Source organism: Colletotrichum chrysophilum (genome assembly GCF_026319265.1).
Source record: "Colletotrichum chrysophilum strain AFK26 chromosome Unknown scaffold_37, whole genome shotgun sequence".
In the NCBI taxonomy this organism is placed as follows: Eukaryota; Fungi; Ascomycota; class Sordariomycetes; order Glomerellales; family Glomerellaceae; genus Colletotrichum; species Colletotrichum chrysophilum.
In genome coordinates this window covers 81390-93391 of record NW_026517324.1, presented here as the reverse complement: position 1 = coordinate 93391, position 12002 = coordinate 81390, and the positions used below count along the sequence as shown (strand labels likewise).

The 12002-nt window shown below is 55.9% G+C and overlaps 2 protein-coding genes across 2 annotated transcripts; both read right to left on the bottom strand.

Annotated features, from left to right (window-relative positions):
• Nucleotides 1-132: 132 nt before the first annotated feature.
• On the bottom strand, nt 133-4211 carry COL26b_005449 (uncharacterized protein; the record flags this gene model as incomplete). Its single annotated transcript, XM_053178296.1, has 3 exons — nt 133-664; nt 714-3787; nt 3855-4211. 3 exons carry the CDS (start codon nt 4209-4211, stop codon nt 133-135), a joined length of 3963 nt encoding a protein of 1320 aa, XP_053037698.1.
• A 1149-nt stretch (nt 4212-5360) lies between these two features.
• On the bottom strand, nt 5361-7370 carry COL26b_005448 (uncharacterized protein; the record flags this gene model as incomplete). The annotated part of the gene is made up of 1 exon (XM_053178295.1): nt 5361-7370. One exon carries the CDS (start codon nt 7368-7370, stop codon nt 5361-5363), a length of 2010 nt encoding a protein of 669 aa, XP_053037697.1.
• Between the last annotated feature and the right edge of the window lie 4632 nt (nt 7371-12002).

The window sequence follows — 12002 nt, the reverse complement described above, 5'->3', positions numbered from 1 at the left end:
GCGCATTACGTGTCATACGTGTGAATTCATGACTTTATATGCTGATGTCATCTCCCTATCATACACGTCCAATACATCTCGCTATCTAGACATCACCTTTTTTCTTCTACTTGACACGAAAACTGGTCTAATCTATCGTCGGCCCTGTCTCCAGGCCTCGAGCTGTTGGCGGCGCTCCTCAACCTTGCGCTCGAACTCGGCCACCTTCTCCAGACGCTTCTGCTCCTCCTCCTCGTCCTTCTTCTTCTGTTCGGCCTCCTTGCGAATTCTCTCACGCTCGAGCTGCTCCGGTCGGCGGGCTGCGATATCACGGGGACGGTAGTCGGAGAAGAGGCGCTTGAGGACGACCTCGATGATCCAGCAAGCGGCATAGTCCAGAACCATAACGCCAGTCATGGTGGTCTTGAACTCCTCAGTGAAGGGCACAAGCTTCATCTGCTCGTTGATTTCGGGAACGAATTCCATCGAGCAGGAGAAGGCCAGGGCCGAAACACCGACAATGCCGTAGAACATACCCTTGTTCTCGCGAAGAGACTCGCGGAAGGGGCGTCCCTGGTAGTTGATGGCGAAGGTGCTGATTTGCTGGATGAGCTGGAGTAGGTACACAGCGCTGTTCAACAGACTGGGAGCGAACTCGGCCTCAAGGTCAACGTCACCGGAGCGACTGATTTTTGTTAGTTACTGTTCTCCTACGCTAAGACATGAAAACTTACGGCTCAAGCTTGTCACAGAAGCGGGCAATGTAGATGAGGGTTACAACGTGGACAGCAAACTGTCCCAGGATAGATCCGATGATGTAGAAGTTGAAGATGTTGGGCTGAGGACGCTCCTTGGACAGACCCTCAACAACACGGGCGCGAGAGATAGACAGGAAGCAGACACTCATCAAGATACCGCTGATAGTGTACTGGCCATCACCAAACTTGATACCCTCGAGGTAGAGGACACTGAGACTGTAGGCGCTGATGAGGCAGTTGAGGGCGAGAATCTTGTACGTCTGGATGGTTGCGACGAGAGTGCAGCGACCCTGGCGGATGATGTTGGGGACGGCAATGACGTTACGAAGCTTGCTGGTGAAGGGAGCTGCCACGGAAGCGTCGCCGAGCTTGAGGGTGGGAGGCTCATCGTCTCCGCCCATCTCACTCTCCATCATCTGGGAAGTCATCTTATCGGCAAAGCTAGCGGCCTTGGCTTGAGCCTGCGCCTGACGAGCAGCCTTGGGGTCCTGATTGTTCAATAGTTGCTGGGCACCCGGAGAGGTGACGGTCTCGATGGTGGAGACGCCGTTGGTCTTCATCCACTCCTCGGGGCTAACGTTCTTCCTCTTAGCTTCGCGCTCGACAGCCTTGCTGAAGTGAGGGTTGCTAGGTCCAGGGGGGTAAAGATGGGCAATCATGACGGGAACAGGAGGAGCCGGCTGGTTGAAGCGCTTCATGAGGTCAACCTGCTTCTGGTAGATCTCCTTCATCTTCGTGTTGCGAGAATGCTCGGCAATACGGGTGAGGTCCTCAGGAGTGCCGTTAAGGAGAGCGATACCAATATGAGCCTGCTTGAGAGCGCCAACGTCGTTGGTTCCGTCACCAGCCATCAAAGTGTAGTATCCCATGTCACGGAGGCCAACCAGGATATCTTCCTTCTGCTTGGGAGAGACACGCGCATAGACCCAGGTATGGCGCAGAATCTCGTACCAGCCGACTTGATCCTTGAACTTGGCGAGGGCGTAACCTGTGACACAGAGGTCGTAGGACTCGAGGATCTTCTTGTCGATAGGCTTGGACGGGTCAACCGGGATGCTGATCTTCTCATCAACACTATGCCAGATGAGCTTATCGCCATCGGCGTTGTCCTCGGGGGCATCCAAAATCAAAACATCGCGGTCGACAATCTCTACGTCTCTGGCCACGTAAACGGCGGTAAGCGGGTTGTCTCCGGTAATCATAACAACGCGGTGGCTGCTCTCGTTGAGCATCTGCACAGCCTGCTTGGCATCATCCTTCAGGGGGCAGGAAAGAACCAAGAATCCAGCAAAGGTAAGTCCAGACTCGACGTTCTCACGCTTCAGGTCGTTGATCTTGCTGGCTCCCAACTCGTTATCAACGGTAAGCTGCTTGTAGGCAAGCGCGAGGACGCGGGAACCACGGCGAGTAAAGTACTTGAAGGTCTCCTCGTAGTCGGCGGGAACAGTAGTCAGTCTTCTCTGGATGGTCTCGGGGGCGCCCTTGACAGCGACGAAAGTACCACGGATACGGTTGCCCTGCTTATCCGCACCGTTGACGGTAGCAACTGAGGCCTGTCGCTTGAGAGCCGAGGAAAACTGGAAGCGGCGCTTGATCTGAACAGTTCCGCTGACACCAGTAGTAGCGGCAGTAGTGGGCTTGCTGGCGAGAGTGTCGTTGCGGCCGACAGTCCATCCCAAAGAGGTCAGAGTAGCCTTCTCCATGGGGTCACCAACAACGTCTCCCTCATCAAGCTTGACAAGAGCGTGCGCGGTAGCAAGAACCAGGGTGGTATCCAGACCGATCTCGTTGACAGGGGTCATGTGGGAGTGTGCGCCATCAGACTCGCGAGGGGTGCTAGTGCCCGAGTGTCCAAGGCCCAGACCTGCAATACCCTCAACAACCAGGTCCTCGCCGGTGAGAGTACCAGTCTTGTCAAAGCAAGCAACATCAATACGTCCGGCGTAGGGAATGCGGAAAGGCTCGGTGCAGAAAATAGCGAACTTGGCGAGGGCAGCCAAACTCGTGTTGACCGCCAGACTAAGCTCCATGGGCAACTCTGGGGGGACGACACTAGTGACGATCAAGACGCAGTCGAGCAGAAGCTTGGAGCGCTTGCGGTCCTTCTTAACACCCTCATCCCAGACATACCAGGAGGCGGCGATCGCGAAAATGAGGAGGAACAAGATGAAAAACAAAGCCTCAACATTGTTGGCAGAGACGCGCTCGGTGGAGTAGATCATGGTGCGAACCAGGCTGCCCTGAGAAGTCTCGAAACCAGTCTTCTGCACGATGGCCATGGCGCCGTTGTCGGGAGGGGGAGGAACGCCAGAGGCAAGCTTGGGCTTCTCCTCATCAGGGTTGCCGTGGGTGATCTGAAGAACCTTGGTACCACCCCAGAGGAAAGCGTTCTTGTCCAGGGCTTCGGGCTCGAGGTTAGCATCGGCAGGGCGAAGCCGAATGGATTCCTTGAGGAGAGGAGTACTCTCGCCGGACAGCATGGCCTCGTTGACAATGGCAGTTCCTTCAACAAGGAGCATGTCGCAGGCAACACCGCTGTCCTCCTTGGTGCGGCCAACGGAAACCAGATCGCCGGGAAGAAGCTTGTCACTCTGGATCTCGGTCCACTTGCCCAGACGGTAGACGTAGACATCGTAAGGCTTGATGCTCATTCCACGGAATTCGTTAAGCGTCCGCTGACGCTGCCAGACGACGGTGCTCTCGAAGGCGACAAGCATGAAAAGGGTGAAGAGGGAGTAGTACCAGTACTCATCGAGCATCCACAAGCCGACGCAGAAGATCTGGAAGACGAAGAAGGGGGCGACGGCGTGCTCCTTGAAAAGCTCGGTGAAGGTAGGAACGGGAATATCGAAAGCGTTGGGGCCATAGTGCTCCTCAATCCTCGTCAACTCCTCCTGCGTCGCGATACCTTTGGATTGCTGGTAGCGTGCGATTTTGGGCTTGGGCTCGAGGTCGATGTCGTAGGTGAGGGTTCGGAAGGTCTTCTCTTCGGGAACATAGATGAAGCGTCGCTTCTGGAAGAGGAAAGAGGTGTTGATCTTGCCTCCGACCTACGAAAAGAGCAGCTGTCAGCGACTGCAACGAGAATGCAACACGGCGCGGGGCGTAGCGTCTTACCTTGTCGCGAACCAACTTGCAGATTTCGGCAGACCCGGCATTAGCGACGGGAATGATCTTGATGAGCTCGGCCTCGTCAATTGACTTGGCGCGGGTCGCGGTGAAGAGGGCCTGGAGGTTGACGCTCCAGTGGGTGCTCAACCAGAAGAGGGACTGGAAGGTGACGATGGTGCCGATCCACACAAAGGTCCATTCCTCGGATGCGATGTGCTTCTCGTACAGTTCTTGGGTGAGGTAGTAGCGTAAAAAGATGGGCCAGATAATGGCAAAGGGCCAGACATAGGCGTGGAAGTGCGTTGGCAGGGGCTTCCACAGCTCAGCCAGCTTGATCTGGTTGTTGTCCACGAGGGGCGCCATCGTGAGCGAAAGCGCAACGCGCGGGACCAGACGTCAGGCGAAAAGGGAACAAAAGCTCGTGGTCGGTGTCAATCTAGTGTGTGTAGAGGGCATCGAACAAGACGGAGACAAGAGACACCCGACGACGGCAAGGACGAGGACGACGACGAGGGACGAGGTCGGACGACGGCGGCGGCGGTGGGGTTGGTGATGGAGTAGAGAAACGAGAGGATTTCTGGTTTCTGGTTATCTGTACTTTTTCGCGATGGCGAATTGGGAAGGCCCTTCTGCTCCGGTACCTTCCACCCTCTGTAATAGGCCTAGGTACACTTCATGGGGAGCCAGGGTCCACGCACCTACCCCATGGGCCACTGTGAGTGGCCACATCAGGCCAAAAAGGCCCCTAAGCAATCTTTATTACCTGGAAGGAACCTTAGAGTGACGCTACCACAGGTGCCTGCCCCAACGCACCTTTCCAGATTCCGGATTTCCATGATGACTAAGCCGCCATTATCCGACCTCGGTGAGAGCTCCGTGGGGAAGGTGAGGCTATCGCAACTTCCCCATGCTAGCAGTATTTAGCAGTGTGTATAAGAGCTGCTTTAAAGCCAGAATAGGTAAGTCAGGACCGATGAGGTGCAACGACAAAATTGGCGACAATCGAGGAGGATGAGGAACAAGGACGAAGGAAGAGGAGGAGAACGACGACGATGGAGAAGGAGAGGAAAAGACGGCAGAGGGCGCCAACGAAGCATGACAAAAGATTGTGACAGGAAACACGGCGAGGAAGATATGGACGAACAGGGACGGTAGAGAAGGACGGTAGAGAAGGACGGTAGAGACGGGTGATAGGGCAAGGGGGCGGGGAAGAAGAGGGACGACGAGGGACGACGAGGAAGGACGAGGGCAAGGACAACGAAAGCGACAATGACGCCAAAAACGACGGGCTAGAGTGGCGCCCAAGGCATAGAGAGAGTTTCATGAATTATTATGAGGTGGAAAAAAGAAAATTGTTTGTTAGGTATGTCTGTCTAGATGTTCTACTCATCATCTTCTTCTAGGTAGCCTTGGATATCATCGCCCTCGTCTCCATAACGCCTTCCAAATCATCGTTTATCGTAACTCATTTTGACCACGACATAAATCTGTCGTTGAAAATTTCTTCACTCATCACTCCTCTGCTACGCCTGCAATCACGCTTCTGCGGTTTGCCCGTCCCGCCATCCAGTCCTCTGGAGCGGCCTCTTGGCCCGACTTGGATGGTTTGATGTAATCGGCAATGCGTTTGGAGATGCTTCCCTGGTGCTTCGGGCCATTGTTGTCGCCTAGTGGCTGTCCGTACATGAAGTTGCGCTCGTCCTCGGCAGCCGTGGTCATCATACTCGCCCGCTTTCCAACCGAGTAATACGCACTGTCCCGCTTGCCACTCTTTTGCGTGTTAGCTACGGCGCTCGGATTGGTTGAGACCGGATCCGGCCTGTATGCCGTGTACGGGTTGTAGGTATTGTCACTGTATCCGTAATGACCGGAGCGACGGGCGAGGTTGCGCCATATCTGTGCATGATGTTCACGCTCGGCGGCCTCAGCATCGGCTATGAATCGCTCGAAGTCCGTCATCTCCTTGCGAGGCTTCTCTTCGGCCTGCTCTTTGGAGTGTTGAGACCGGCCATGTGAAGACTTGTCCTGCGTGACCTGTCGTGGTGGAGATGCCTGCTTCGGGACGTATTGCGATGTCGGCTCTACCGTCTGTTGCTGCGCGTGACTTGGCGGATCAAAAGGAGCCTCCATCTCCACTGGCGACGCAGACTTGGGAGGCGTCAGGTCTCTTGCGTAAGGATCCGCAACCAGGTTGAAGCTGTGCCGTTGAGACGATCGTGGACGGGATGGAGGCTGCGCCTTCGCGGGTCCCTTGCCATTTGCCGATGAGGCATTCGAGTTGATGTGCGGCAGCTGATGCTGTTGAGGCTGGTGATCGACGGCAGTGGGTTCTCTGGTGGTCACAACCTCAATCTCACTGCTCTTTACAATCTCAAGTCGGCGGTGCAGTTCCTGAGGAGACGGTCCGTCGAACTTGGAAGAGGACGATAGCTCTCGTGACCTGCGCTTCTCGGCCTTCTCGGCTGACGGTGTACGGTTTCTCTGCTCCGGTGCGACCTGACGTTGAGGCTCGTCCTCTGAGGCTTCGGCAGTAATTGTGGCCAGGGGGCGGACGCCATTCTCGCCGTTGCCGAGAGAGAAGCTGTGACGATGATGGCGCGGCGGGTACGTTGTGCGCGAAAAGTCTGATGCCGCATGCTTTGGCACATACACCGGCCGAGACACCGGGGCGGGAGCAGGTGTTTCGGCATCGGCGTTGGCTGCGTTGTCGTCGCCAAAGTCATTGGCCCCAGATCTAGACCAGAAACGCTTGCCGAAACTCGGCTTCGCGCGCAGCTTAGGTTGCGCAGACGGCGTTGAGGAAGACATGTGCTGCTGGTGTTGAGCCTGGGAAGACTGAGACTGCGGATTGCGCTTGTGTGGGGTGATGGCGCCAGTAACCTGGTTCGGGCTGGCTTTCGCTTGCTGGGGTTTCGCAACCTGTCGTAGGAAACGGGGGACAGACGAGGACGATGGGTTTCGGGCATCCGAGACAGTCTGGGCCTCCTGTGTCTTGGTCGTGTCGCCTAGCTTCTTTTGAGAAGCGTGGGACGCGGATAATGGCATAGACTGTGCCTGCATTTCGTGGTCTGTGGTCTCATCGGCATTGGCCAACGGATCAGACGAGTTGCTGTTCTCGTGATCGGCTCCGGCAGACTGGCTGGTATTGTCGGCGCTCGTGGAAAGCGACCGCTTCTTATTATCGTTTTCGACGTCCTTGTCCTTAGGGGCCAATCGCCGGCGCATGAGGCGGCCCAGTATCCCTGTATCGTCTGCCGAAGACGTGGGAGCTTGTGACGACGTAGCACCGGGATCAACACTTGTCGCTGCATCCGAAGCAGGCGCGGCACGGGAGTCACTGTCTGTTGGAGGAGGCAGTTGCTCCTGCAACTCGGGCTGCTCATCAAGCCCTGGCAGCGGTGCAGCCATGCGACCGTTTTCGATGCGACCCTGGCCTTGGGTCTGGGCATGGGAGGCAGGGTTGGCAGGGGATCCTCCACGGAGGGTGTTCTGGGGATTGTGGAGTTGGGGACCACGTCGCATTGAGGATTGCATGGGTCCTGATGTTTGCTGCTGCTGATGCTGGGATGGCGGGGGTACTGGCTCAGCTTCGCTCTGTTGTTGCCGCGGTGTCTTCATTTGTCGTTTGCTGAACTTCCGAGTGAGAAACCGGCCGAGGGCTTCCTTAACACCGGCCGAGGGCTGGGTAGTCAGGGGGCTCGGTTGAGAGGGCGATGGCAGGTTTCCAGTCTCCTGTTGCTGTGCCTGTTGCTGGCGCTGAAAATGCGAATAAGACGGCGCTGATCCGAAAGATGCGCTTGCAGGCGCTATCATAGACAACGGTCGTGGTCGCTTGGTGGGAGCGGCGGCATCCAGGTTTTTGTTGATTTTCGACAACCGACGACCATTCGATGCTCCTGACTGTGTTGCTTGGCCCTGATCTTCTCCCTGCTCCCTATTTTCCGAGTCGTCCTCTTGCTGGTCCTCCAAGGTGGCCGATATGGCTGCATCTGGCCGCCAACTCCACCGATTGTAAGACAGCCGGCGCGATGAGACACCACCCGCAGCGCCAGGCTGCACCTTTTTCTCGGCTGGGACACTGCCCTCGCACGAATCGGGATTGGTGGTGGGTGGGATCAGAGGCTCATTGCTGGCAACGGCATTCTCTCGGGCATGGGCTTTTCGCGGTGCTCCCGACCACGACCAGCGATTAGGATTGACCATTGCTATATATCCCGGCTTCTCGCCGCGAACTGGCTGCCGTCCAGCTTGGTCTATGAAAACCTGTCAGTCCACGCCAACTCCTAGGATCCAATACATGGAAGGGTGCCCACCCTTTAATTTTCAGCTCAGCGCAGAGAGGAATCTTTCCTGCGTTGGTATTTGCCGAGCCGGCAAACGCAGCGCTGCACCAGCAGATTGAGGCTTGTCGGCAGGCTGGAAGGGGGGGCCAAAGTGTGCTCCGAGGCGGCGAATCAGGAGAAGAAGGCCGTGTAAGCAGCAAGCTGAGCTGGCAGCCGGGCGATTCGAGATGAGAGATGGCAGTCGGTAATGTGCCTGGTCCAACGATGGACAGAAAAAGAGAAATGAAGGTATATGAGGACTCGGCGCATTTAGAAAAAAGGCGAATCTAGGCAGTTTTAGAGGCGCCTGCGCGGGCGGAGGCCATGACATGGAACGGCGGCACATCCACAAATCTGCAAGTACTTTCGAGGTACCCTTCCAAGAAGCATCCATCACGTACCTTGGGCAGGCGTGGAGGCCAGATGTTCCTCCTCGCGCCGCCCCGGTCTTTCCATGCATTAGGTGTCTGCCATGTAAGCACAGTAACTTTGCTGATACTTGACGGCGCAAAGCAAAGTGGACGATCAGGATTGCTCGCTGGGCGACAAAGAAAGAGAACGCGAGTCCCGTGTGGTTGCTTAAGCTTTGACGTGCTTTCTGTCTGAAGCGCGGCACAACAATAGAATCCGATCAACCAAACGTGTCTCCTGAAGCGTCCAGGCGGCGAGTTTCGGTAATTTGGGTGGCAGATGGACTACTCGCAAGCCAAAGCGCTATTCCGCGCGGGCCCGGATTAAGAGCCAACTGCACCAGCCCTGAGTCAAAGTGTTGCTTAGCGTCTACTCAGGAGAGCGTCACGAACTGTGACGACTATTGTTTTTGTGTCCGCCATGTTCTTGGGGTTCTTTTCGTCGCTCCGGCTGGCCGGGAGAACATCGGAGACAACGTCATATCAACACGGCCAGATTATTGCTCACACTGGTCATCTGGGGCCGCACAGATTCAAAGGCGAATGCTGTTGAATTTGCGGAGACGTCCGGGGATGAAGATGCTCGCCCCACGGAGGCTTCATCGGGCGGATGGACAAGCATTTCTGTGGCGGAGAGGGTGCGCCGCAGTAGATGCGGTGAGAGGGACTAAAAAGCCATGTTGTGGCCAGGAGTTGCGTGTCTGAGGCGGCTTACTGCATACCAGCCAAGGCCGGATATGGGCCATGATCGACCAATACAACGGCGACGATGTATGTTTGGTTTCCGACAGTAGGCCAGGGACACGATGGCACAGAGGAAGATTCAGACGGAAGGCGCCGTTTCAATGGCTCAATCCATCCTGAGTGTAATTGTCGAGACAGGCGTGTTGATTGGCCATTCACAGGGCAAGAGGCTTGTTTTGGAAGATAGATCTGGTGGGCGCGCGGGGTTTCTTTGTCAAAATCAGGCACATAGGGAGGCGCAAGTCCCGGTAGTCGATGGTTGCGAGATACAAGATCCAAGCCCTGACCGTTGAGTGACGGGAGAGGAGATGAAATTCTTTGTTTCCATGAGCTTGTCTTCTGTAACGCAAGTCCGGGGCGCAGTGTCTGACCCCAGACTCGTCTGAACACGCGCCGCAGTGGCTTCTGAACATGTCGATGAGGTAACTGGCTTGGGAAGGCAGCAGCCTCTCCCACAGCCACTTTGCAAGAGGGGACGTTTGGCTGCTCCTGGTCGTGTTTCTTGATTTTGATGGAAAAAAAAGGCAGAAAGCTTTGACTAAGAGGGTGTCCTCCAGCAACACCATTGATAGGTGGCGCGCGACTATAGACATGGAGGGTGGGTTGCGGGTGGCCGGCTGTATGTCTGAATCAGCGGTGGACTGCCCGAAAGAGAGAGGCCATGTTCTGAAAGGGGAATAGAGCTTAGAGGGCGTCTTAGTCGGGTGATCGCATCGTAAGACGAAGAACGAGTAAGGGCCGGTCTCAAGGGCGACTTTGAGCGGGGAAATTTTCCCGACAAGCGCCGGGTTGAAAAATGATTTGGGAAGCCGCAAAGTGGGAGGAGAAACGGCTCAAACTCGTGTACCTAAAGTAGGTGGATGAAGATTGAACGAAGCCGGGAGAGAAGAAGTCAAGCAGTCTGAATAAGGTGTCGGATTACCAGGAAGAACGAACGCTTGGTCCGTGGCCGTAAGGGGAGGGGATTGAATCTCTCCCACAAGGCAGGTGTCGATCAAGATCGTCCCTTCCTTGCTCAGATGGAAGCAGCCAAGTCCTTCCTTCCACCTCACTTTCAGGACCTTACCTAAGGCAACGAAGGTGAGGGTGGAACTCTCGGTGAAGGAAGGAGCCGATTGCTGCTTCCTTCAATACCTAGGTTGGGTTCTGAGGGTGGTGCCTGCCCTCTGCCTGCCGGCGCTCGCGGAAGTCGCAGGTGCCAAGGGGGAACCTAAAAAATTGAACTTGGACGAAATGCATGGAAGTCGCGACGGGGGTGTTGGCTCAAGGGTGCCTGCCCTACGGTGGCAACTTCCCCAGGTTCACGCACTGCAACACCCCCTGCGCCAATCAACTGAGAGATGCGCAACGAGCATGGAGTGGCCTGTGCTGCATGGCCCTGGCCCTGTATCCCTAAGGGAAGAAGGCACCCCGGATCGTCATCTCCCACGCCACGTTGGAGCTAACAACCGTCGGGACCACCAAACGCCAACAACACCACGGCGACGGGACCGAAACAACAACAGAATCTCCAAACGAGACTCCCCTTTCTCGCAAGCTGTAGCCTGTTTGTGCTAGCCTGGTTATCTTGGCTGGTCACGCGGGAAAACGGCAGTCGAGAAACCAAGGGCGCCCCGCACTGCCCAGAGCCAACGCTTCCGGGTGTAAACGCTCTCTTCAAACGCAAGCCATCTCTCCCCTTCGCCCGCATGGCCGCCGTAACGCCTCGTGCTGGACTCCTCGATTGCTTCACATCCAGCCATGTCTGCCGATCTCTAACCGAGTAAGCTTATATCGAGATCAAAAAACTTCACCACGGATTTCTGTCCATGCCACCTCTAACGCTACGGTCTAGACTACGTCTTTCCCCAGGTTTTGCGCCCTCCAGTGACGTTTCTTCCGTTTGTCCTTCGAAACGCTTATCAGTAATACTGCAGCTGAGCCCAGTGTGAGGGGGCGTCTATGGCTCTCCTCTTGCATTGGCGAATCGCAAATCGTCGTCGCGAGCTGAGCATGGTGGTGTAGGTGTCTTCGTATGCGGATCTTGCCATGTTCTCATGCAAGCCTCGGCATCTCGATCGATGATTTTTCTGCCACAGACGTGATCGTGGCGGATGTTCAATCAAAGCCTCGAGCAAACATTCCAAGTTATACCTCAATTCCTAGCTGATGCGGCGTCGCCGCTATCATCGTGGCCGTCTCCTGGTCAAGGAAAGTAGTGCCCCCTCACAGACGATAGCGTGCTGGGAACGCATCCTGTAACCATGCCTCGAAGCTACTGCACCCTCGGCCCACGAGTTCGTCTCACCACGAAGGCAAATCCAAGGCTTCCACGCCAAGTTTCAGCCGCATCTCCGATCCCACGGACAATGGATCTCGTCTCGGAGAATATTTCATTGCATTTCATGTACGCTGTGGTCTTCGGAATCCAATGAGGCCTCGTGATAAATCTCTGCTGTTGCCCGGGCAATGCCCTTAGGAATTCATGACTGCCAATCTGGACCCTGAATACTGGACCCTTTCCACGGCCCATCCAGGCGTGCGCAGACTTGAATAGAGCAACGTCAGAGCTCGGCGCCCACCTGACTCGGCATGGACCGGCTTGAGCACTGTGCATGTCCCTGTCACAGCTACATACACATGATCGGGTTCGGTTTCGTAGATGCTCGTTCCTAGGAGACGTTTTCGGGGTGCGTTCC